The sequence below is a fragment of the Carcharodon carcharias genome, chromosome 3 (assembly GCF_017639515.1).
Source record: "Carcharodon carcharias isolate sCarCar2 chromosome 3, sCarCar2.pri, whole genome shotgun sequence".
Lineage (NCBI taxonomy): Eukaryota > Metazoa > Chordata > Chondrichthyes > Lamniformes > Lamnidae > Carcharodon > Carcharodon carcharias.
The window spans coordinates 59324427-59351804 of NC_054469.1; the positions used below are offsets into that span (position 1 = coordinate 59324427).

Consider the following 27378-nt stretch of genomic DNA (forward strand, 5'->3'; position numbering starts at 1 on the left):
GTCCAATTGGAATTCAGGTTCCAAAAAAATAGTGGTCAGAAGATTGAGGAGCTCGATTCATTGAAATAAACATTAACATAATGCTGTTCATTGAAATAAACTTTAATATTGTTATACATACCCTGTGCAGCTATTTCTCATCCGATTCCTATTACCCCTAAATGGTGCAACCCCTGTGGCTTCATCAGAGCTGGAGGCAGGCTTCTTATTCCTCTGTTTTGACAGATGAGATGTCTGGGCATCACTCATCCCCTTCACTCTGCCTTCCCAACCCTACTTGTGCACCTCTCTTTGATAGAGAAGGGAGTCAAGGGTTATGGGGATATGGGGACAGACGACAAAGTGTAGTTGAGACCACACTAGATCAGATATGATCTTATTGAATGGTGGAGCAGGCTCAAAGGGCTGAATGACCTACTCATGCTCCTAGGTCCTATGTTCCTATCACTTCTCACACCAATTTACCTTGCTGGCATGTGTCTATACACTTCCTCGCATCTCCATCTGAACATCCACCACCGACACCCACTGCCTCATTTTAAGGCAATGTCTGTTCATCCATCCATTTTACATATTCTATTACTCTCACTCATAGGTCTCTTCCTTCCCTCCTTGCATGAGAAGAGAACAATCACCAGCAGGAAGAGGCAAAGAATTAGAGGTGGCCCTCTGGCCAACACTGACAGCTGCAGAGGTGACGGCTCTGGAGATAAACTAAGACTCAGTGGGCAGAGTTTTTCCCTTGATGGACCGTCGGGCCCCACCGGCTTGGTGACGGGTGGGCAGCTGATCGCCACCGCCGAAACGGGCTATGTGCTTCCTGTGCGGGGGTGGAGGGATTCCCTAACTGTTAAGGTGCGCTCTTTCGTGCATGAGCGTGAAAGAGCACACATCTCCCTGAGACTAAGTGCTCCCTCAGGGAGAGCGCTGACAGTTTTTGTAAGTTGAAAAATAAAAAAATTATTAACATGTCCCCCTCCTGTGACAATGTCACGTGAGATGGGACATGTTAATAAATATCACATAAACTTTATTAAACTTTTTAAAAACAGACATGAAACCTCAAGCTGCCGCTGGATGAGGTTTCATGTTTTTTCAGAAGCACGCTGGGGCTCCTGGCCTGCCCGCCAACCTTAAGGTTGGATGGGCAGGGCCTTTAATTGGCTTAATTATCCTGTCAATGGCCTCAATTGGCCATTGACAGGTTGGCGGGCTGACAGCTGATCGCGCTGTCCGCCTGCCTTGCTGAATATTTAAATGGGGCGGGATGATATCAGGGATTCCCCCGACGTCATCCCGCGTTATTTTCGCATCGACGAGCGGGCCCCACCCCCAGCTCGCCGGCGGAAAAATTCTGTCCATTGTGTCTGGCCATCAGAGGTGGAAAAATGGGAGTCTCCCAGCTACCTGGTGACAGAATGAAATTGCACACAGCCGTATGGCATACAATACTCTGTCTTGTTGACTTGAGGCCAGCAACCAGTGAAATATGATCATGTGCATAATGTTCATTTGTCACCTTACCTTCTCAGTCCTAGTTCCTGTTTTTAATCTCGCACAGGCTCATTAAGTGTGCCACAGGAGGTGGTGCAGGAGGAAGACAAAGACTCCTCAAAGGAGGTCTCACACTCTGAGAGCGTACTGTCATAAAACTCACATGGTCCATGCACCAGCTCAAACACGCACTTTGGTAGGACCGAGAAGCAAGATAGGTGGGTTTTGACCTTGTGGCTCATGCAACGCAAGTGAGCAAGAGTAAAGGGTGAAGGCAGGGACAGCAGTTGAAGAGTTCATTTTGGAGGGTGTAGGATACTCCAAGCTCTGCCCAACTGGTTGCAGGTGCTAAGTCTCGGGCCATTGACGAAAATGATAAATCTAAGCAACAGCAAAAAATTAGTGAGGTTCTGACAGGTTTTCCAGCCACTGTGCAGTTTGCAGAGAGATTTCAGAAGTTAGTCTCAGGCGTGAATGCTATGATCTCACAGGTCCATGCTGAATACCACTTGGAGGAAGCACTATGGGTGGCAAGGGTGTAGAATGTACACTGGGTGCGGGACTTAAATGTCCATCACCAAAAGTGCCTCGGTAGCACCACCACTGGCCGAGTCCTAAAGGGCATAGCTGCTAGACTGGGTCTGCAGCAGGTAGTGAGAGAACCAACAAGAGGGAAGAACAAACTTGACCTCATCCTCACCAACTTGCCTGCCACAGATGCATCTGTCCACAACAATATCGATAGGAGTGACCACTACATCGTCCTTGGGAAGATGAAGTCTCATCTTCATATTGAGGATACCCTCCATCGTGTTTTGTGGCACTACCATCGTGCTAAATGGGATAGATTTAGAACAGATCTAGCAACGCAAGACTGGGCATCCATGAGGTGCTGTAAGCCATCAGCAGCAGCAGAATTGTACTCAACTACAAACTGTAACCTCATAGCCCGGCATATCCCCAACTCCACCATTACCACCAAGCCAGGGGATCAGCCCTGGTTCAATGAAGAGTGCAGGAAGGCATGCCAGGAGCAGCACCAGGCATAACTAAAAATGAGGTGTCAACCCGGTGAAGCAACAACACCGGATTACTTTTGTGCCAAACAGTATAAGCAGCAAGTGAAAGACAGATCTAAGCAATTCCATAATCAATGGATCAGATCTAAGTTCTGCAGTCCTGCTACATCCAGTTGTGAATCGTGGTGGACAATTAAACAACTCGCTGGAGGAAGAGGCTCCACAAATATACCCATCCTCAATGATGGAGGAGACCAGCACATCACATCAAAAGGTAAGGCTGAATTATTCGCAAGAATCTTCAGCCGCAAGTGCCAAGCAGATGAACCATCTTGGCCTCTTTGGGAGGTCCCCAGCATCACAGATGCCAGTCTTCAGCCAATTCAATTCACTCCACGTGATATCAAGAAATGGCTGAAGGTACTGCAAAGGCTATGGGCCTTGACATTATGCCAGCAACAGCACTGAAGACTTGTGCTCCAGAGATTGCTGTGCCCCTAGCCAAGCTGCAATCATACAGCTACAATATTGACATCTATCAAGCAATATGGAAAGTTGCCCAGGTATGTCCTGCACACAAAAACCAGGACAAACCCAACAAAGACAATTACCATCCTATCAGTCTTCTCTCGATCATCAGCAAAATGATGGAAGGGGTCATCAACAGTGCTATCAAGCAGCACTAACTTAGCAATAACCTACTCACTGACGTTCAGTTTGGGCTCCGCCAGGGCCAGTCGGCACTTGATCTCATTACAGCCTTGGTTCAAACATGGATAACAGAGCTGAACTCCAGAGGTGAGGTGAGAATGACTGCGCTTGACATCAAGGCAGCATTTGACTGAGTGTGGCATCAAGGAGCCCTAGCAAAACTGGAGTCAGTGGGAATCAGGGGGACAACTCACCACTGGTTGGAGTCATACCTAGCACAAAGGAAGATAGTTGTGATTGTTGGATGTTAGTGATCTCAGTTCCAGGACATCACTGCAGGAGTTTCTCAGCGTTGTACCCTGGGCTCAAAGATCTTCAACTGCTTCATCAATGATCTCCCTTCCATCATAAGGTCAGAAGTGGCGATGTTCACTGATAATTGCACAATGTTCAGCACCATTCGCAATTCCTTGGATACCAAAGAAGTCCATATCCAATTCTGCCACACCTGGACAATATCCAGGCTTGGGCTGAAAAGTGGCAAGTAACATTCACGCCACAGAAGTGGCAGGTAATGACCATCTCCAACAAGAGAGAATCTAACCATTGCCCCTTGACATGCAATGACGTCATCACTGAATCCCCCACGATCAACGTCCTGGGGGGTTGCCATTGACCAAAAACCAAGCTGGATTAGCCATATAACTACTGAGGCTACAAGAGCAGGAATCCTGCAGCGAGTAACTCACCTCTTGATTCCCCAAAGCCTATCCACCATCTACAAGGCACAAGTCAGGAGTGTGATGGAACACTCTCCACTTACCTGGATGAGTGCAGGTCCAATAAAATTCAAGAAGCTTGACACCATCCAAGATAAAGCAGCCCACTTGATTGGCACCCCTTCCACAAAAATTCATCCCCTTCACCACCGACGCACAGTGGCAGTAGTATGTTCCATCTACAAGGTGCACTGCAGGAACTCACCAAGCCTCCTTAGACAGCACCTTCCAAACCCACGATTGCTACTGACCTGAAGGGCAAGGGTAGCAGATACATGGAAACACCACTACCTAAATGTTTCCTCCAAGTCACTCACCATCCTGACTTGGAAATATATCGCCATTCATTCATCTTCGCTGGGACAAAATCCTGGAACTCCCTCCCTAACACCAATGTGGACTGCAGCGTTTCAAGAAGGCAGCTCACCACCACCTTCTGAAGAGGCAATTAGGGACGGGCAATCAATACTGGTCTAGCCAGCGAGGCCCACACCTTGTAAATGAATTAATAAAAGGAACAGAAGTTTCTGAAGTTATAGTAATCATACATGTGCATCATAAACAACAATGGACGAGCACTGACCCCCGTTGTGCCCCATGATGCAGCTCCATGTACAACTGTATTTTCTAGTTCAGGCAATTTTCAGACCACCTCAGAAGCTTGTCTCTGAGCCAATGCCTTTTCTATCGTGTGAATTAATCATTTGTATATTACAGTATCAATGCCGTGCGGAATTTTAACTTACATACATTTATTGGCTTTTGTTGCCTTTCCTTTCTAAAGTCCTTGAATGTGTTCTCACCTTCCAAATACATGCTCATCTTTCCCGGAATTCACCTCGAATCAGGTTTCAGCCCCTCCCACAGCTGCAGATAGCTCTTATCAAAGACACAAATTACACCCTATGTAACTGTGACAAAGGTCACAGTTTCTTTTCTCATCCATCTCAGTGTCTGTAGTCTTTGACATTTTTGACCACGCCATCCTCCTCCAAAGTTTCTCCTCTAATGTATAGCTGTATGTTACTGCTCCTGCCTGGTCCCATCCTTATCTATCTAATTGTAGCCAGAGTACCACTTGCAATGGCTTCTTTTCCTGCTCCTGCACCAATGCCTCTGGTGTCCTCCCCAAGGATCTATCCTGCCCCCCTCCAATTTTTTATCTACATGCTCCCCTCGGCAACATCATTTGGAAGCACAGCAATAGTTTTCACATGTATGCTGACACCCAGCTCTTACTCACCACCACCTCTCAACAGCTTCACTGTTGCTAAAATTATCAGGTTACTTGCTGAAGTTCTGTACTGGATGAGGAGAAATTTCCTCCAACTAAATATTGGCAAGATGCAGCCAATGTTTTCGGGCCCCACTGCAAAATCCGTTCTCTAGCAACTGACTCCATCCCTCTCCCTGCTATTTGTCTGAGACTTAACCAGACTGTTCACAGCCTTGGTGTCATTTGACCTTGAGATGAGTTTCCCACCACATATTTGTGCTACAACTAAGACTGCCTACTTCCACCTCCATAGCTTCATCTGACTTCACCCTTGCCTCAACTCATCTGCTGAAGCCCTCATTAATGCTTTGTAACCTCTAGACTTGACCATACCAATACATTCCTGGCTGGTATCCTACATTTTCCCCTCTGTAAGCTTGAGGTCATCCAAAATTGCTGCCCGAGCCCTAACTTCTCCAAGTCCCATTCACCTATCACTGACTTACATTGGCCCCTAGTCAAGCAATGTCTTGATTTTAAAATTCTCATTCTTGTTTCAAATCCCTCCATGGACTCACTCTCCCTATCTCTGTAATCTGCCCCAGTCCCACACCATCTGAGATATCTGTGTTCATCTAATTCTGGCCTCTTAAGCATCCCCGATTTTAATTGCTCTCCACCATTGGTCACCGGTCTTCAATTGCCTGGCCTTAAGCTCTGAAATTCCCTCCCTGGGCTTCACCTTTCTACTTCGCTTTCTTCCTTTTGAAACACTCTTTAAAACCGACTTCTTTGACCAAGCTTTTGATCATCTGACCTACTATCTCCTTATGTGTCTTGGTGGCATATTTTGATTTATAGTGTTCCTTAAAGCATCTTGGGATGTTTTATTACATTAAAGGCACTGTATAAATATAAGTTGCTGTTGCTGTCAACAATTTCCTCAAAGTACCACAATACATTTATGTACCTTCCTCCCATAAGTCTACACTGACTCCCTCCTAACAGACCATACCACACTAGGTAATAAAAACAAAAAGTGCTGAAAATACTCAGCAGGTCTGGCAGCACCTGTGAAGAGAGAAACAGAGTTAATGGCCAGGATTTTGCCCTTGTTGTGCGGGCTCGACTGGGGCAGGCAAGAGTGGTCGGGAAGTCCACTGCCGCCCATGATCGGGAGCGGTTGGGAAGTTGACCGCTGCCCACAATTTGGGCTGGACTGTGATTTCACAATGGCGGGCCAATTAAGGTTCTGTGACTCTGTCACATGAGCAGGGACATGTTATTAATGAAAAGTAAACATTTTTATTTTGTTTTTAGTTGCTGTCGGAAACCTCATCCCACCTGTGGATGAGGTTTCCTAAAAAATACAAAGGCCGCTTGACCTTTTCACCTGCTCACCATTGGAAGGGCAGCGAAAAATTGCATTTAATTGGTACTTTAATGGCCTTAGCAGGCCTTTTAATTGTTGGCGGACACACTGCTGACTGAAATATCGCGTGTCATTTTACACTTGTTTGGGTTGGGCGCTTGCCTGCCCGATGAGCGTAATATTCTAGTCAGCATTTTGAATTGATAAGGCAGAAGAGATCAATACCTCATAAGCTCATAAGAGATAGGAACAGGAGTAGGTCTGTTCTGCAGTGCAATAAGTTCATGGCTGATCTGATTGTGGTCTTAACTCCACTTTCCTGCCTGTCCCCCATAACACTTGAGTCCCTTGTAGATCAAAAATCTGTCTAACAGTGTGTTATGTCACAGCAGTTGGTAAAGCTGAGTTATTTAAAAATCTCAGAGGGAAATTTTAAACAACTGTCATAGCCTATGTTTTCAAGTGGTATGTTTGAGATGCAACTCTGAATTCAAGCTTAAAACCACCAATTCTCAAGAGGCTTTTAAATCAAATTACATGAGACATTTATTAATTTACACAGGTTAAACATATACACATGGCTACAAATTGCTACTATCATAACTATTAACAAATTCCCAAACTAATCTCCACTAAGGCAACAGCAACCCATAGACATTAAGCAGACACCAGGCAAAGTAAATTCAAAATGAGGTTCCTTTCACTTTCATTCCTTTGCAGACACAGTGGTAGGCTTGCAGGCTTTGCTGTTACATGCCTCTGCCCTGCACACACCCAACTTCTGTCTGTTCTACCCAGCACATCTCTTTGAATGTGAATTCTCATTGTACCACCAGCCCCTTTGAATTCCACCTCTTCTAACAATAAAACCCCTTTCATAGTACCAATTTTATTAGTAATATAAACGTTGCTTGGTCTCTGCTAGCTAGGTGCCAAATTTCACTCCCCTTCTTGAATGCTCTATTCAACAAAATGCAAATACACGCCACCTCTCTTACATCTCAAAACTAGTATACATCAAAGCACCCAGACTTTAATACAATTAAGACAACACACAGACATACCCACAGACTAAACCTCTATTTTAAAGAAAATAATTTCCAACTTTATACACATTAATAGCTTCAGTGAACATATTCAGTGGTCCGCTTCCACTGCTCTCTGTGGGAGAGAATTCTAAAGACTAACGACTCCCTGAGAGAAGAAATTCCTCCTCATCTGCATCCAAATGAGACACCCCTTATTCTGAGACTGCCTCCTAGTTCTAGATTCAAATAAGGGAAGACATCCTCCCAGCATCTACCCTATCAAACCCCCTCAGAATCTTATATGTTTTAATAAGACCACTTCTCATTCTTCTAAACTTCAATGAATATAGGCCCAACCTGCTTAACCACTCCTCATAAGACTTCCTGGAACGACATCTGTTGTACATCTTTGGTATTTAATTAGGTTTAAAATCATTAGAGTTCAAGTCCTCCAGTGTGTAAATGTCAAATTTTTGTCTAAAATAGGGTAAGGTAAGGCCAACCCGTCCCTATCTGTGATTCCTTGCAGCACTATGTCGCATCCTAACGTTCTGTTCCTCTGATTTTATACTTAAGTATATTCTCCCAATCCCCCATTTCCCTGTATTGGTGGCAGAACTTTGGGTCTACTCTTTGGAATCCCCTCCCTAACCCCCTCTATCTTTCTTTCCAGCTTTATAAACCTCTTCAAGATTTCACTCTTTGAACTAGTATTCAGTCACACCTTCTAATCTCGGCTTCAGGATTGGCATCCATTTCTTTACGCCTTATTATGAAACGTCACTTCAGTAAATTATATAAATGTAAGTTGTTGATGATAATGATGATGTTGGAGGGTATAGAAACCTTGCTAAAGTTTAAAACCCTAGAATTTTGCTGCTTGATAATTTGAAGAATAGCAAAATACCTGATAGGCTACTTTGCTTGTTTTCTGTAAGACTAAACAAATTATTTGAGATGGAAATGCCTTTTTTCAGTTATCAGCTTTCTAGCTTTCCATTTTCTTCGAGGATTGTGGAAATCGATTTATATACTTCTTTTCAACCTTCCTGACCCCTTGTCTTCTTTTGATTGGGAACAGTGCCACAATATTAGCTGGCTACTTGCTTACTTCCTCTAATCCTCACCTTTTTGAACTTAAAGCTCTCATTCTTTTCGTTCTAACATCAACATCGTTGAATCTGCTAACAGCATGAAGCTCTTTTGTGGCACAAGGAACTAACTGTATTTGGGTGAGAACAAGTAACATGAATCTGACTCACCTTCTTATTTTTTACAACCATTACTCCACTACCAATATTGAACCATCATTTCTGTCACTGAGGTTTATTGCCACACCTGCTGCATCTAACCTCATTGTTTCCCAATCCCACTTTATCTTTTTCTACTCTTTCCTAAGATTCTAAAAAAAAGGACGGCCTTAGCAAACTCTTTCTGCTTGCTCCTTCCCACTCAATACATCTTTGTCTGACCTCACTCTCTCTACTCTTGTTCAGTTGCTCCCTGCCTGTATCTTTGAAACTTCTGTTGCTTTCTCGGACTTTGATGATGTCAGTCTCCAGCCCACATCTAGCGTACTGTATTTGTTGTTCATGGTGTTGCCTTCTCTATATTGTGAGAACTAAACACAAATTGGATGACTGCTTATTGAACATTTCTGCTCTGTCTGCAATTGTGTTCCTGGCTGTGCTGTGTCTCATCATTTGAACTCCTCATCCCATTTTTTGCTTTGATCCTTTCTTTTACCTGTTACACTGTTCCAAACAAGCTAAACACAAACTTCAGAAACAGTATCTCAATCTTTCTCATTGGCACTCAGTAGTCATCTGGCCTGAGTATTTACTTTAACAGACTTTGGGTGCTTTTCCCATCTTGTCCACCAACCTTTCATTTAATTCATGTTGAAGCAATTTCTTTGCCCAATTTTAAAAAATGGCCTTTCTAATGCACTGGCTGAAAGTTTACATTTATGCATCAACCAACACTGTTTCGCCTCAATACATTTTTTTAAATTTGCAAATTACAGGCCATTTAATGTATTAACTTGAGTTTTCCTGGCTTTTACCTGCTATTCTTCCTCTTCTCACTACTTTTAATTTATTCAGCACAATGAAGGGCCTTGCTTATTTCCCATTTTACAAATTCTGACAAACATAACTGCATTGTCCCTGTATTGTGTTTGTATTTCATATTTATTGCTTTTGCTGTTTTTCTGTTGTTTCCCTGTAGACTACTTGCTCTCTAGTATTTTGTTGAGATGTTATTGATGTATGAAAACAAATTTTTCTGAAATCAAATTTAATCACTAGAGTTTGGTTACATTTTACACCTTTGAGGACTGTTGCAGTGAATAGATCACCAGCCAGAAACTGTTAGAGTAATAGAATTGAGCCTAAAGTTTAAATCCACTATAAAATCCCAGTGAACTTGTTTATACTCTTTTTTTTTAGATATGTACAGAAAGCATTATTTCCTGATGCATGTGTTTGGAAATAGAAATAGTTTAAGCAAGTTATATTTGTATTTGTGGGTCTTAGGATTGAGTTTTAGCTTTAAACTTTAAGTTTGATTTGTATTTCTGTATTTTTGTATTTTAAGAAAAAGTCAAGTTGAGTTTTAGTTTCACTTTAAAAAGTGCCTGCATTTCTAATGAGATTTACCACTCCTGAAGAGAAGTTGAGCAAAAAAGAGCAAAAAAAACTGTGCTGCTGCCTAGAAACTTGAGGTAACAAGTAGGATAGATAAAGGGGAACCAGTAGATGTAATATATTTGGATTTACAAAAGGTGTTTGATCAGGTACTGCACATAAGGCTACTTAAAAAGATAAGAGTCCATGGTGTTGGAGATAGTATATTAGCATGGATAAAGGATTGGCTAACTAATAGAAGATAGAGATTTGGGATATGGGGGCATTTTTAGGATGGCAACCTGTGAAATCAGTGCTGGGGCCATAATTATTTATAATATATACTAATGATTTCGATGAGGGAAGAGAATGTACTATCGCCAAGTTTGCGGATGACACAAAAATAAGTGGGAAGGCAAGTGGTGAGGATGACACAAAGAGTTTACAAAGGAATATAGATAGGTTAATTGTTTAGCAAAAGCTTGGCAAATGGAATACAATGTGGGAAAGTATGATGTTGTGCACTTTGGCAGGAAGAATAGAGGGGCTGAATATTATTTAAATGGAGAAAGACTGCAGAAAGCAGTGGGACAGAGGGATTTGGGGGTCCTCATTCATGAATCACAAAAAGCTAGCATTCAATTTCAGCAGGTAATTGGGAAGGCAAATAGAATGTTGGCCTTTATTTCAAAAGGAATGGAGTATAAAAATAAGGAAGTCTTGCTAAAATTATACAAGATACTAGTTAGACCACACCTGGAATACTATGAACAGTTTTGGTCCCCTTATCTAAGGAAAGATATACTGGCATTGGAGGCAGTCAAAAGGAGGTTTAGTAGGATGATCCCGGGTATGGAGGGATTTTCTTGTGAGGAGAGGTTGAGTAGGTTGGGCCTGTGCTCATTGGAGTTTAGAAGAACAAGAGGCGACATAAGATGAAACATAAGATTCATAGGGGACTTGAGAGGGTAGATGCTGAGAGGCTCTTTCCACTTCTGGGAGAGTCTAGGACCAGAGGGCATAATCTCAGAGTAAGGAGTCACCCATTTAAAACAGAGATGAGGAGGAATTTCTTCTCTCAGAGGGTGGTGAATCTTTGGAATTTTTTACCGCAGAGGGCTGTAGAGGCTGGGTTGTTAAGTATATTCAAGGTTGAGATGGACAGATTTTTAATCAGTAAGGGAATCAAGGGCTATGGGGGAAAGGCAGGAAAGTAGAGCTGAAGATTATCAGATCAGCTATGACCTCATTGAATGGCAGAGGAGACTCAATGAGCCGATTGGCCTACTTCTGCTCCTACGTCTTATGGTCTTATGACAAGGGTCCAGTGAGGCAGGCCGCGCACGCACTAGCACACACATGCACACACACACGCGCACACATGCACGTGCGCACACACACACACAAAACACCTGCAGTTTTGAGTTCAGTTTGAAGACAGCTGCAACCTAGAAGGGGCAGATAGCCAATTCCAAACCAAAGTGGTTGAAAGTAGCTGCTAGAGAGAGACTGGAGAAAAAAGGACAGTAAGCAAGTCCCAAGCTAAAGAAGAAAGTCCCCAAATCCAGAGGAGTGGAACAGGAGAAAGTCCCATGAAGACCTTCTAGTCAAAGGAAGATCAAGAACCTGGAAAAGGTCCTGTTAAGTGAAGTTAAGAGCAAGGAGCAGAGAAAGACTCCAAGGTTCAAGCTTAAAGAGCTAAAGGCTTGGGAAAAGTCAGGTCCAAAGAGACAACTGAAGGTCTGTAACACTTTGTATGGGCATGTGAAGCAGCGATGCACTGTTGACAGCTGAGTTGGTGAGAAGGAGCCCGTGGAGGAAAGCTTGAATGTATGTGGTGACCCAGGAGAGAGGAAGATCGGAAGGAGAGTTTGAAACCCTGGAGGTAGACCCTTGTGGAAGGTGTCTGTGAGAAAGTGTCAGTTTGGGAGAAGGTACCAAATCGAATTCTTGGTAAGTGGAGATTGGAAATTGTCGTGCGAAAGACGGAGTACAGTGAGACTGGTTTGGCTCATGGTGTGACAAGCATCTGGGGGGTGGTGGGTTGGGGGGGGGTGTGGTGGTGGTGTTGGTGGAGTTGAGGAGAGATCCTTAGCACCTGTTTGGGGTGGCATCTGTCACTTGGTTTCAGAGTGTGGTGTGCCTGACCACAGGTCGCTAATTGTTTTACATGGGCTGCGTACTTACTGTGAACATTAAAGTATAAGGCAGCTTGTGCAACTTGTGTTATCCTTACAAATCTGTATTTATCTGTAAAAGTATAGCTGTGGGTGAAGAAGTATTGTAAAATAGTTCATCGTTTCTTGTCTAATAAATGTTTTATTCTTTTGCTAAAAGTTCATCAACTGATTCTTGTGACTCACTTCAGTAACTCCTCTCCACATATCTAAACTTAGGGTCTATCAAGCTTGGTTCCGCCCTGGGATCAGGCTTGTCCAGTAATAATGTCAGCTGGGATTGTAACATGAAAGAAACTTTAGAAAAGAGCTTTGTGCAACTAATGCTATAAACATCTATTAGTTTCATTTCAAACCATCAGCTTGATCCAATGGCAGTACGTAACTCTGAATTTTAAAAAAAATGGGTTCAAACTCAATTGCATGATTTTAGCATATATTTAAGAGTTGCATTTCAGTGTAGCACTGAAATATGTCAACTTTTGGATGAGACTTGAAATCAATGTCTGCCTGTTTAGGTAGTTGCGAAAATTCCCTTGGCACTACTTGAAGAAATACATGGGCGTTCTACCACTGACCTGGACAATATGTATCATCAGACAACTCCAACTAAATAGATTAACTGGTCATTTATCCCATTGTTATTTGTGGAACATGTCTGTGCGCAGCTTTGGCTGCTGAATTTGCTTACACAAATGACCACTTTAAAAGTAACACATTGTGAAATGTCTTGAAACATCCCATAGAGGTGAAAGGTATTATGTTCATGCAAATTATTTTCTTAATAGTCAAGTGCACTTATTTTGGGGAAAACATCAAAATCAATAGCTAAAGAGGAGTGTTACATATTAATGTGTGGTAATTATGTTTTTGAACATTTTTTAAAGTATTCATAAAGGAAATCTATCTGAAGACCATAAAGTCAATGATAACTAGCGATGAGATAAAAACAAAACAAAAACAGAATTACCTGGAAAAACTCAGCAGGTCTGGCAGCATCGATGAAGAAGAAAAGGGTTGACGTTTCGAGTCCTCATGACCCTTCGACAGAACTTGCGTTCGAGTCCAAGAAAGAGTTGAAATATAAGCTGGTTTAAGGTGTGTGTGTGGGGGGCGGAGAGATAGAGAGACAAAGAGGTGGAGAGGGGGTGTTGGGGGGGTGTGGTTGTAGGGACAAACAAGCAGTGATAGAAGCAGATCATCAAAAGATGTCAACGACAATAGTACAATAGAACACATAGGTGTTAAAATTAAAGTTGGTGATATTATCTAAACGAATGTGCTAATTAAGAATGGATGGTAGGGCACTCAAGGTATAGCTCTAGTGGGTTTTTTTTTTATATAATGGAAATAGGTGGGAAAAGGAAAATCTTTATAATTTATTGGAAAAAAAAAGGGGAAGGGGGAAACAGAAAGGGGGTGGGGATGGGGGAGGGAGCTTACGACCTAAAGTTGTTGAATTCAATATTCAGTCCAGAAGGCTGTAAAGTCCCTAGTCGGAAGATGAGGTGTTGTTCCTCCAGTTTGCATTGGGCTTCACTGGAACAATGCAGCAAGCCAAGGACAGACATGTGGGCAAGAGAGCAGGGTGGAGTGTTGAAATGGCAAGCGACAGGGAGGTTTGGGTCATTCTTGCGGACAGACCGCAGGTGTTCTGCAAAGCGGTCGCCCAGTTTACGTTTGGTCTCTCCAATGTAGAGGAGACCACATTGGGAGCAACGAATGCAGTAGACTAAGTTGGGGGAAATGCAAGTGAAATGCTGCTTCACTTGAAAGGAGTGTTTGGGTCCTTGGACGGTGAGGAGAGAGGAAGTGAAGGGGCAGGTATTGCATTTTTTGCGTGGGCATGGGGTGTTGCCATAGGAGGGGGTTGAGGAGTAGGGGGTGATGGAGGAGTGGACCAGGGTGTCCCGGAGGGAGCGATCCCTACGGAATGCCGATAAGGGGGTGAAGGGAAGATGTGTTTGGTGGTGGCATCATGCTGGAGTTGGCGGAAATGGCGGAGGATGATCCTTTGAATGCGGAGGCTGGTGGGGTGATAAGTGAGGACAAGGGGGACCCTATCATGTTTCTGGGAGGGAGGAGAAGGCGTGAGGGCGGATGCGCGGGAGATGGGCTGGACACGGTTGAGGGCCCTGTCAACGACCGTGGGTGGAAAACCTCGGTTGAGGAAGAAGGAGGACATGTCAGAGGAACTGTTTTTGAATGTAGCATCATCGGAACAGATGCGACGGAGGCGAAGGAACTGAGAGAATGGGATGGAGTCCTAACAGGAAGCGGGGTGTGAGGAGCTGTAGTCGAGATAGCTGTGGGAGTCGGTGGGTTTGTAATGGATATTGGTGGACAGTCTATCACCAGAGATTGAGACAGAGAGGTCAAGGAAGGGAAGGGAAGTGTCAGAGATGGAGCACGTGAAAATGATGGAGGGGTGGAGATTGGAAGCAAAATTAATAAATTTTTCCAAGTCCTGACGAGAGCATGAAGCGGCACCGAAGTAATCATCGATGTACCGGAGAAAGAATTGTGGAAGGGGGCCGGAGTAGGACTGCAACAAGGAATGTTCCACATACCCCATAAAGAGACAGGCATAGCTGGGGCCCATGCGGGTATCCATAGCCACACCTTTTATTTGGAGGAAGTGAGAGGAGTTGAAGGAGAAATTGTTCAGTGTGAGAACAAGTTCAGCCAGACGGAGGAGAGTAGTGGTGGATGGGGATTGTTCGGGCCTCTGTTCGAGGAAGAAGCTAAGGGCCCTCAGACCATCCTGGTGGGGGATGGAGGTGTAGAGGGATTGTACGTCCATGGTGAAGAGGAAGCGGTTGGGGCCAGGGAACTGGAAATTGTTGATGTGACGTAAGGTGTCAGAGGAATCACGGATGTAGGTGGGAAGGGACTGGACAAGGGGAGAGAAAAGGGAGTCAAGATAACGAGAAATGAGTTCTGTGGGGCAGGAGCAAGCTGAGACGATCGGTCTACCGGGGCAGTTCTGTTTGTGGATTTTGGGTAGGAGATAGAAGCGGGCCGTCCGAGGTTGGGCGACTATCAGGTTGGAAGCTGTGGGAGGGAGATCCCCAGAGGAGATGAGGTCACTGACAGTCCTGGAAACAATGGCTTGATGTTCAGTGGTGGGGTCATGGTCCAGGGAGAGGTAGGAGGAAGTGTCTGCGAGTTGACGCTCAGCCTCCGCGAGGTAGAGGTCAGTGCGCCAGACAACAACAGCACCACCCTTGTCAGCGGGTTTGATGACAATGTCAGGGTTGGACCTGAGAGAATGGAGTGCAGTAAGTTCAGAGAGAGACAGGTTAGAATGGGTGAGAGGAGCAGAGAAATTGAGACGACTAATGTCGCGCCGACAGTTCTCAATGAAAAGATCAAGAGAAGGTAAGAATCCAGAGGGAGGGGTCCAGGTGGAGGGAGAATATTGGAGATGGGTAAAAGGATAACTAGCGATGGCTTGGTTGTGTTAAATTACTTTTGTAGTTGAGTTGCAAGAGGGATCCCTGTGCCGTAAGAGATCACCAGTAGCTACTTGAGTCGCTCTAAAGACAATATTTTGTATTATTACTCCTTAAAAGGAATGAGTGTAGATAGTTATTGTGGTATTGAGTAGATAGGTACTTACAAATCATACCTTACTATAATCTTAATAATCTAATATTATTGCAAATCTTTTAATTATGTTCAAATTAGGTGCAAACACAGGATGGTAATTGTATATTAGCAGCCTTTATTCAGAAACTGTAAGTGAAATAGTTCTCACTTGCCCAAGCCTGCTTCTCTCACGTTTTGCTTCAGTGTTGTACATAGCAAGTTCCTTGCTTTTTTTGAAGCTCAGGACTGCTGCTGGGGGCAGATGGCAGAGAACACCAGCACAAAACCTGCCACTCAAAGTGTGACAGATGACTGTAGCTACAGAAAACCGTCCCTTTGTTTGTCTTGCTAATGAGTGTCCTCATTGCGGCAGGAGACTTGAATAGTTAATTATCTGCAATTCTTAACTGCAACGGGTGGTGGGGCTAGAAGTAAGAGTTAACCGTTCAAAGGATAAGCCAAAACTTGAAAGATAATTGTGCCTTTGCAGTTTTCTGGCAGTGTCAAAAGAAACGGATACCTTTACCTTTTAATGAATCACTTACTTACCCAAGTGAGTATTTCATTGGAATAGTCATTCCAATGTAATGTAAAGTTAAAAGTCTTTCTAACATTTATCTCATATGTTTCAGCAAGGACTACTGAAAAAATTTCTAGCCATTTTAATTTTTAATCCAGAGCTCATAGAATTGATGTATTGCAGATATAGATATCCTGTAACCTTCCTGTAACCTATTACTGTCTAATGCTGGAAACTTTTAGTATTACATCTTTCCTGATGCCTTATTGACTTTATCACCCTAATCACTTCAAATTCAAACAAAATTTTTATATATGTATTTACGTCTGTTTACTACTAAGAATGTTTATTCGACTCAAAAGCTATCCCCAAGCAAGTGTATTTGGGATTGCTTTTGTGTAGGCTAGGAAAAATTAAAATAGAAAAATGATATTTAAATTACTTTGATCAAGTATTTACTCATAAACACCTGCTTTAATAAAGGTTTCCGAAAACATTACACTACACTAGTGAAGAGTAAAACTGGTCTTTCTGTAAATTGAAGAGAGTGTTCAATAGCATCAACCCGCCTGCACAGCCTATGCGTGACAGGCATGCAAAGCCATGTTAATGTTCAGAATATGAATTATCTCCGGGTGGCTCCATCACAAAGTAGAAAACCAACTGTGTATATATCAGCAGACCTGATGGACTCCATGCGGCTTCAAGCCTGAAAACTTCACTACTTTGACATGTGACGTGCTCTTTATGACTGTGGCAGTACTGTCAGTGAGGAATGGCAACAATGGCAACAAGCCCCCTCCTTAGCTCTGTGCTCTGCCACCCCTGGTGTTGTCCGGCTACACACTCTCCTGCCTGCCTAGTTACGGACAGCAGTCCTCGAGCACACGGGGGGGATGTGGGTGGATGGGCCACAGCTGCCTGCCTGGACACAGCTTCCACAATACATGGACCTGAATGATGAGGGCACACAAACAGTATGATATGTATTATTCTCATCAATAAAATGTCCCCATGAATTATTGTCTTTGTATGTAATGTACTACCGGCTTTTTACCAAGATTCGGTTTTGGAGGGGTCTACTTTTTTCCCTCTGCACATTTCTCTTTTTTTGTGTTGTTTCCTATTCATATTCCAAATGATTCATAAAAGCCAGAAAGTTGGATGACAGCTCTGTTGTGGAATAATTTTCATATTGGCTACACAGCTTGCCATTTCTACTTTTTGTTTCCTGTTCTGACAAAAGAGTTCTGTGATTTTGCAGATCAATTTGGACTTTATGGATGACTTTGAGAAAGAACAACTTGTTGAAGAAAATGAAGACCTGAAGCAACAAATTAATTTCCTGAAGAAGAGTACTGAAAAGATGTCAGAAAACATTAAATTGGGCGAAATTCGAATAAAAGAATTAGGTATTTTTAAATCATTCCAAATAAACTGTAATGCAGAAAGGCAGTATTTGAGAGATCTTTCACTTGAATTCAGTTTTTTTGAGAATGAGTAATTTCACAGATTGTCACACAAGAAAGTGAAAGACTGTTTTCTATTTAGCCTGGATATAGATAAATGCAAGGTGTGTATTTTTACGAGTATGTTTGAGGAAGTAAATATTCAACAGGTGTTTTTGTCACACAATGATGCAGGTGTTAGAGTTTACACATAGTAACTGTTTTATTTTATCTATGTGCTGTCATAACTTAGATTGCAGCTTTTTTCTCCCTAATGTTAAACCATAGTCATCATACAAAAACTGATATTAAAAGTATTCTTACTACTATTATAGTGTAATTAAAAAATTGTATATGGTTTTCACAAATTTTAACTTCTCGCATACATTCTTTCCTTATTTAAAAAATGTTCTCCTCCATTTCATTTTATTAGTTTATCATATTTGTTCCTAATGAAATAGAGTTATAGACTATCCCAAAAAGACTCAATTCATTTTAGTGAATTTGTTACGGAGGCATGACCCTACCCAAAGGTGGTATCGAAGAGAAATTCAACATAGTTTCTTTCCGGTAGCAATTACCCCAAAGACTTGAGAGTTGATGAAACTCTATTCATGTAGAAGGTAATTTGGACAATTAATTTCATGGGCATTTTATTTCAACTGCATAGGTGTGATATGTGCTCCTCTTTATTTGCAACGAATTGTTGTATGGTTTCCACAAACACAGCAATATAGTGCTTCATTCCATTCAATTGAAAATTAACTACAAAAATGTTCTTTTGTACTTTAATTGATTAGATACAGCACAAGAAAATATTAAGTTGTATTTGACAGATACCATATTACTTATTGCTGTTTGTGAGTTAATTTAATGGTGTGTCTTGCTTTTGATAAGAATTGCTTTGAGCAGATAAAGAACCACCTGCTAAACCACTTTGTATTGGCTGTGACTAACAGAGAACGACATTCATGGGCTGGGCACACAGCCACACTTGGCCCTTGAACTACTACCTAATATCCATTAGGCCAGCCGGCTAAACAGCAGGGGCAAAGCAATGAAGGTCAAGGGTAGTGTTTAGGGTTAGAATCCTGCTAGGTACTCCATCCAATGTGGATTCCAGTAGGCTCTGGATTCTGACCTTCAGCATTGAGAAAGAACACAGGCATCTGAAGATCTGATTTTCACAGTCTGTCCTGCTTCTTTATTTTCAGATCAGGAGCTTTTAGTACTAAAAGAGAAAACTGAAAAATCTATGACTACAATACGAAAGGTACTGTTTGTTATAAAATAACTTGCTTTTCAATTCACCTTAAGGAATTATGTTGTACATTTGAGAACAATGACATGTCATAAACTTCCCAGGCTAGATAGATGGAAAAGACTATAGATGGATACGAAAAGTATGCTTAGTTACATTAATTAAATAACTTCTTGACCTTTGAGTTTAAATGTAATTTAAAGTAAAATATGTAATGAGTATATACAGGGACCATATATGCTAGTACAATGTTATTAAAATATAGGTGTCCTGCTGAATTAGTATGTAAGGAGTAAATAAGAATAATAGCTGTTTAACTTCCCTGTGTTGGTGATCAAATACTTGCTTACCTTGTTTTCTATTTGTAGTTGTTTGAATCTGAAGAGAATTTGATAGAACAATTGCAAACTGAGAAATCCATAAGGGAAAAAATGGTGAGCAAACTGTTGAGCTATATCAGTTTCTTTAATTGTTGCAATAATGGCAATGTAGTTTACCATATTGCAGTCAATCGTGTATGATTTGCAATATTTACATTCATGATTTTACTTATATCTACATACTTGCATCTAAAGTTAGTGAAAACATTATGTTGAATTTGAGTGCTAAAAAATTGCTGATATAAACTAGGTGTTGTGTAAGCTCCTGTATGAAGGTGATTTGAAAACATAAATCTTGCAAACTAAATTGAGAGCATTTTAGGTTTATCCATGCTTTAAACTGTACACCCAGTCAAGGCACCTGAATATTTTTGTGACATATCCATGACACTATAACTTGATTGAGATTTTATTGTTGACAAGATTTCTAGATTATGGAGCAAATAACTTTTGAATTGGAAGATCAACATAAACTATATTCTGTTCTATGCAACTCACAGTCATTCTGCTAATATTGTAAAAGTTGGTTTTGGAATAGTTCTAGTGAAAACCACATTCTAAAGCAAACTTTTTGTATTACTCAGTCTCTTGCATGAAATTGAATTTTCTAAAAAAAAGGGATACGGTGAAAACATAAAATAAAACAGTTTCCTCTTACTCTCTCCCCCACCAACACCGTGTCCAAAAGAATTGACATTGAGATCACCGTTGGTATTACAAGTTTACAAAATAATTGTTGATAAGGAAGGCTTGATTCATCCATCGAGAGAAATTCTAATATGAACTCTCCATCTTCCCCCACTCCCCCACCGCCCCTCAAATTATAACATTCTTTTGTTTCTTAAATGATTGTGTTTTTTTTCCTCCACTGTTCTATCTGGAAGTTTATTCCAGTTGTTAATTATTCTTTGTATGAAGGAGAATTTTTTGACATCTGCTCCTAAAATTAGCATTTTCTAGTTTGAACCTATATCCTCTAATGCTATTCCCACAGTTTAATTTAAAAACATTTTCTGGGTTAACTTCTCTTAATACTTTTAATAAGCTCTTATAACTCTATATAGGATAATCCCCCAGATACTTCCTTGCTTTGCTGAAAAGCCAAGTTCCTTTTTCTTTTCTCATAACTCTTATCCCTGAAATAACATGGGGAATAACTTTATGGCTATTCTCTGTGCTGTCTCCAGTGCTTGAATAAATTTCTTGCTTCTTGGCAACCAGAACTGGATGAAGTATTCAAGGTGTGATCTGACTGGAGCACTTGAACACTACCTTCCTTGACTTATATTCTACTGTTTTAGCTTTATAGTTCAACATCCAATTGACTTTAGTGATTGATTCTCTCCATTGATTGGACATGTTTAGCTTTAAGTCTGTTAAGATTTCTAGGTATCTTTTAACTTCATCCATAGCTATTTCAACACCATTCATGGACTGTCACCTTTTTCCTCTTCCTAAGTGAGCACTTTGTATATATTCACTTTAAAATTCAGCTGACAGTATCCTGCCAATTTTTAGTTCAACTCATTCTGTGATTTCTACCAATTCCACAATCTACCAATTTGACCACTTCTAAACACGTTTCCAAAACCAAGTTATTTATCTAAATTAGAAGCAGCAATTGTCTCTGCACTGAACCATATGGCAGAACATTTAGTATTCGCCATTCCCCCACCCACACTCTGGTTAAATGCTATAGTTGCTGGAGATTGAATATCTTAACATTATTCTCGGAAATTAAAATCTGCCTTCACATCAAGTGGAACTTTAATAAACAACAAACTAATATGAGAATTCTGCACTTGCCACTATGTTTACATATTTTTTATTTGCACTAGATTGTGTCATGTCTTGATGAATCTACATATATTATCAAAAACAATTACTACTGCTTTTTTTCTAGACGCTTATTGAGATAGTTCAAATGATTTATTTAAACTGTTTTTATTAGCCAATGGTAAATAAAGGCTGAAATATTTATGGCACACGTTATCTACCTAAAATAAGAACATATCAGCTGTACTCCTTTATTCTATCTTCAATATAAGGTTCACCATAGATAGGAGTGTTTCTTTTTTCTTCCTCAATCAGGATTCGGTAAGCTACCGTTTGGTAGATGTGTTTTTGTTAGATATACTTTGAAGTTCAATTTATAATTTAGTTTTATTACCATTGTAAGTTTCTGTGCCAAAAGATAGCCAAGCTATCAAACAAAACCCGCCAAAATTTTACATATCCCAGGTTTCACACATCATCTACCTCATATGGGTGAACCTAATGTCACCCCATCAATTGTAATGCTTTTCCTTTTGTTCCTCTTATTTCATGCAGAAATTCTAGTTTAAACTATGGTGGGGGTGCAGTATCCTGAGAATCCTGGAATAACTATTAGAGATCCCTAATCATTCCACCTTGCAATAATAGCATCTGTAAATTAGGTACAGAATAGCTTTGAACATTTGTGAATCAGAAATCCTGGAATTAATGCTAGAATGCAATTGTGAGGAACCTTTGCCACTGCACCTCTTTCGGACTATGTGAATTCAGGGAGAGCTTCCCTCATCTGCATGATCCTGACAAGCACAACACACCAATATTGATACTGCTCAGGCATCTGCCACATCAAGGGAGGTGGGAGAAGTGGTGCTGTCTACTGCTTTTCCCAGATTTGTGCCACCCACTTTAAAGTATTTTTTATGGACTCCATTGGTTCCATTTACCATAGGGACAATTACTTCCCCCATATCAGGCCTACTTTAATAGAGGGGCCCATGTTTGAGGCAGATAGAAATTGCACCCCAAACAACCATGCCTTTCTCAAGAAACAGACAGAAACTTGAGGTAGAAGTGACCTGGAATATCCAAGTTCCATCCTAATTCCTGGGCTTTCTGCTGCATTCACATCCAATTTAAGGTGGGAGTGTATCATAAGGCTTGTGGAAATTTGGGGTGACTAATAAAATGCATCAGATTTTTTTAGCATTTGAGGCTGTGTGGAGTAACTAGCAAGTTAGCAGAAAGTAAATAAAACTTTTTATTCATTGGACCACGCTTTGGAGCAATCTTTTTATCTATATTTCACACTTGTTATGACTGCATAATACATTTTCACCTCTATTCATTGAGGAGGAATTTATATACAGTCAAGATACCAAGTTGAATTCATAAACTTCAACAATTTAACCTATATGCAGGAAAAATATATTAGAAATAAAAATTGTATGCAGTGTGTGAATTGTCTATCTTCTAAATTTTTAGGGTCATGCTTAGACAAAATTAAAATATAAAGAAACAAAGACAGTCATTTAGAATGTACAGCGAAACAATCCATGATTGGAAGGTGCTGGAGTCAAAATGTCTGCAGCCTCTTTAATTGACCTTACTGATATCAATTTATATATAAGAAAACACCCAGGGTGCTGACTTGAAGCCTGAATAGTAGGAACAACCTACATTAACTTCTTGAGTGTTTCCTTAACTTCAATTGTAACCTTAAGGGGAGACTTGTTCAGTAGTAGATGTAATGCTTTGTTACAGCTGTGACAGTATAAAAATGTTATTTGCATGGCTCTTGATCAAACAACAGTTAAAATCTTAATGATCTCAGGCTCTATTGACTTAAAATTTAGCATTTATGGCTTTAAAGAGGCATAACTACATTCACTGCGGAATAAAACAATTCTGTATTAAATTAGCAGTTTTGCCCTTAAAAACATGTATTGATTGACTTGCAGTGAGCAACCCTAAAGAAAATCTACCAGTAATCATTAAAAGATCGTACCTCTGGAGATACATGTGTCTGTCACACTTAAGGCACCATATAAAACTTCTTCCTTTGTGTTAGGAAATGAACACTCTTACTTAAATGTGTTATTCCACAAGATTCAAAGGCAGTTAGTGACTTTCATAGAAATTATGTGTATACAATTATAATGCTAAGCCTTACTAAATTCTGCTGTACCTATTTTAAAGCAATCCTCTTTATGGGCTGAATTTTACATTGATCGGGCAAACGCATGCCCGACCCAGTCGGGTGTGAAATCACATGAGGTAACGTCAGGCAAGTGTCCCAATGTCATCGCGCACTTGCGCAATATTTCGCTAGGTGGGCATGTGCAAAAGTCAGGAGCACGCCCATCGACAGTTAAGAGAGCAAGTAATAAAAACAAAAAACTGCGGATGCTGGAAATCCAAAACAAAAACAGAATTACCTGGAAAAACTCAGCAGGTATAGCAGCATCGGCGGAGAAGAGCAAAGTTAACATTTCGAAATAATTTCACCCCTCTCCTAATTTTACTCAGTTCTGTTGAAGGATCATGAGGACTCAAAACATCAACTTTGCTCTTCTCCGCTTGTGCTGCTAGACCTGCTGAGTTTTTCCAGGTAATTCTGTTTTTCTAAGAGAGCAAATAAGGCCATTAACAGTGCAATTGTCTGCTATTTTTTGTTGTCTGTCCAACCTTACTGTTGGTGGGCGGGCGAATTGGCCAGGCAGCCTTTACGTTTTTCATGAAACCTCATCCAAGGGTGGGATGAGGTTTCCGTTACGAAATAAAGTAAAATAAAAATAAAAACCTGTAGGTAGTATTTTTATCATCTATATTTTCAGGTGCCTGATTGTGATGCTTGGACATTTTTTTTCTGTTTTTCAAACTTTATTGGAACATTTTTGGGTCTGCTGCTCCCTGAGGCAGCTCTCTACATTCAGGGAGCTTTCTCTCAGCGCTCGCCCCCCACCCATGTTGATGTCATAGCCCACCCTCCTCCCGCCCCCACCTCAGCAGCACTCAAGTTATTTAGTGCGCGCTTCATGCTGGCTGGCCAAGCTAAAAGTTCAGGCCTATATATTTTTTCACTTGCCTCAAGTTTCATATTCTTAAAAGAAAAACGAGTTAGAACTCTGGCTATGAGAAGTGACCAAAATTACCAATATAAGAATCAGAAACCAGGCCCGTCAAATATTCAAAATAAAAAAAAGTCTTCAAATTCTCCAAGAAGAAAGAAGATGGAGTTTGGGATGACTATAACATACAGTCATCTTAAAAGAAGTATTAGAGGGCCAAGAGACCTAAAATAAAATAGCTGGGCTATAGAAAACACAACCATAAGGAGTTCATTCAGCATTTCAAAAGCGAGAGCGTTTAGAGAAAAGGTGAGAACCATGGATGAGGGAGATCATTTGGCTCATCTTAGTTCATGGATCCAAAAGAATCTTAATACTCTCTCATTGTGACATCCAATTGATTTTAAATTATTCCATGATTTTTTCCTCCATTGCTTTAGCCTGGAGTCTATTTCATGTATTGAATAATCCTTGAGAGAAGAAGGACTGCCTTACATCTGGTATAAATCTACCTGGTACTACTATTTACCTGCACCATTTGTCTTAGTGCTACAATTAAGTTTAAAGCAATTCTCTAGATTCACTTTTATATACTGTTAACATGTTTGTGTTTCTACAAGATTAATTATGCATCCTCTTTCAAGACTAAAAGCCCATGTTTCTTCAATATTTTCTCTGATCCCTGACACCAGCGCTGCAAAATTCGGCTTGTAGCACCTGGTTTTGTGGTAATGTAAGTGCAATTTTGCCTCCAATATGGGTCTGCGGCAAGTGCACACATTTATGTTGCTAGCTGCACTGGATGGCATTTTGATGAGACACAATTTTGGTGAAAGTGTGAACACATGCATTATGAGCTTCAGCTGTAAGTGTGCAGAGTAGGCAGATCCTGATGGCAGTTAGTGTATAATGCTGATTTGACACCAGCATTGTTATATTGGAACTCAACATTCCAGCTCACTTAACCTCACACAGCTGAACATGTGTTCAGCAGCAGGAAGGACCCTCACCAATACTATTTAAATAGATCAAGTTCTTTCATGTTAGTTGTTGACTCATTTCTACTGGCTCTTGCTGCAATTTTAGAGGTGTTTGGTTGTTTCAAGTTGCTAAAGTCTACAGGGAGTGTTGTGACAGGTCCAGAAGGAGTTTATCCTGATTTCAAACCTTCTGCAGAAGCCACTTAGTCCCAGGCATGAGTGCAGTAGTTCACATTCCTCTTAGCCTATTGGACAAGAAGAATATGCAGAAGTGACACAGAATATGACAAGTTGCTAGAAGAGGGAGAAGTTAAAGTGGAAGAAGAGCTCTCAAGATAAAGGTGATAGTATCCGCAATATACTTAAAGGCTGCCTAGTTCTACTTCCACAATATCATCCAACTCTGCCCCTGCCTCAACTCACCAGCATTATCAAATACTGTGTGATATCAAGTGCCCTAATATCACTTTATTAAAGAGTTTAGATTTTAAGAAACAGATGAAGGAAGAGGGAGACACAGAGAGGCTGAAGGAGGGGAATTCCAGAGCTCAGGGCCCATGCAGCTAAAGGCATGACTGCCAATGGTGGAGCAATTAAAATTGGGGATGCACAAGAATCATAGAAATTTACAGTACAGAAGTAGGTCATTCGTCTCATTGGGCAGAATCATCCCAGATTTGCACTAGGTGCGGTAGCAGGCGGGAAAAACGTTTTAACCACTGGCCACAATGGCAGCTTCTCACAACATATCATTCTAATCCCACTGCATTAATTATGCATTCCTGGGAAACACGCTGTTTCAATGGTGGGGGGTGCTCTTTCACCCGCCACGCCATCACTTCACTGCCTCATCACGCCTGGCACCACTTTTAAAGTGCACCCACGTGCACACCTCTCAGTGCTTCCAGTCCATGACTGCTGCAAAGAAGACATGGCCCCGAAAGCCAAAAAGATTTAGCCCCCCCGGTTTAGTGATGCATTCCTTGAGTGCCTTTTGGGTGCAGTGGAGGCCTGCCATGATGTCCTCTAGCCCTGCTCTGGCCGCAGCTCGGGCAGCAGCATCACCAATCCAGCATGCAAGGCAGTGGCAGGGGTGGTCAATGCCAATGCCCTTCAAAAGAGGACAACAATGCAGTGCCGCAACAGGGTGAATGGTTTCATCCGTTCCGCTTGTGTCCTAATCCCGTCCATGTCTCCTCTCACCACACAAACATTCTATGTGTCATGTGTCCTGCTTACACACTCTCCACCTGTTTTCATGCTGTTGTGAGAAGGAGAAGCCTGCTCACAACAGCAGGGAGAGGTCCCAGGCTGGGTTTGGAGTGGCCCCTCACTCACTTTGAGCAGTGTGCCATTGTGCTGACTAATGAAGATGTGAATCATGCCTGTGGTGATGGTGAGGTTGGTGGTGAGCACCCTCGTGAGGATCCTGCACCACATCATTCCTCTCTCAATGCAGCTCTGAGTGCTCTCTTTCCTGCTTTTTACTGTGCTGCCATGCAGTAATTATCTCTACTTTGGTTTACAAGGAGCTCTGGCAAGTGACCAACCCCTTCAGCCAGCCAACCCCTCAGCTCCACCTACATCCTCACCTCCAGCCAAGAGGACACCTCCTGCATGGAAATAAGCAGCCTGGAAGACCCGTCACAGCGCTTACCCATACCCTCCACCAGCACAGAGACACTCGCCTCGGTGGGACCTAGATGTAGAGCAGGATCGGGTTCACAATCTGGTGGTCATCACACAGACATGTGTCCACAGCAGGAGGAGGTAGATTCAATCGAGCTCCCCGGCATTTGGAGGACTGCTGGGAAAGAGGCATCTGTGAGGTCTGAGTCAGATGACGACCCTCTGGATTGGGCCTTCCAACTCATCGTGGAGAGTCAGCAGAAGGCTGAGGAACATCACACAGAGCTGTTGGAAGCCCTCAAAAGAATGGCATGCGAGTTGGAGGAGCGCGTCCACCTGCTCTCGGATGAAGTGGTGCCTAC

At 41.7% G+C, this 27378-nt stretch overlaps 1 protein-coding gene across 1 annotated transcript in view; it reads left to right on the top strand.

Moving 5' to 3' along the window:
• The window catches only part of LOC121275999 (uncharacterized protein C10orf67, mitochondrial-like), a 151498-nt gene that overhangs the window by 97054 nt on the left and 27066 nt on the right, over positions 1–27378 (top strand). Inside the window, exons 6-8 of the mRNA XM_041183943.1 lie at positions 17739–17886; positions 19137–19195; positions 19552–19617. Of these exons, the coding sequence (XP_041039877.1) occupies positions 17739–17886; positions 19137–19195; positions 19552–19617 (273 nt within the window). The remainder of the gene's footprint in view (positions 1–17738; positions 17887–19136; positions 19196–19551; positions 19618–27378) is intronic.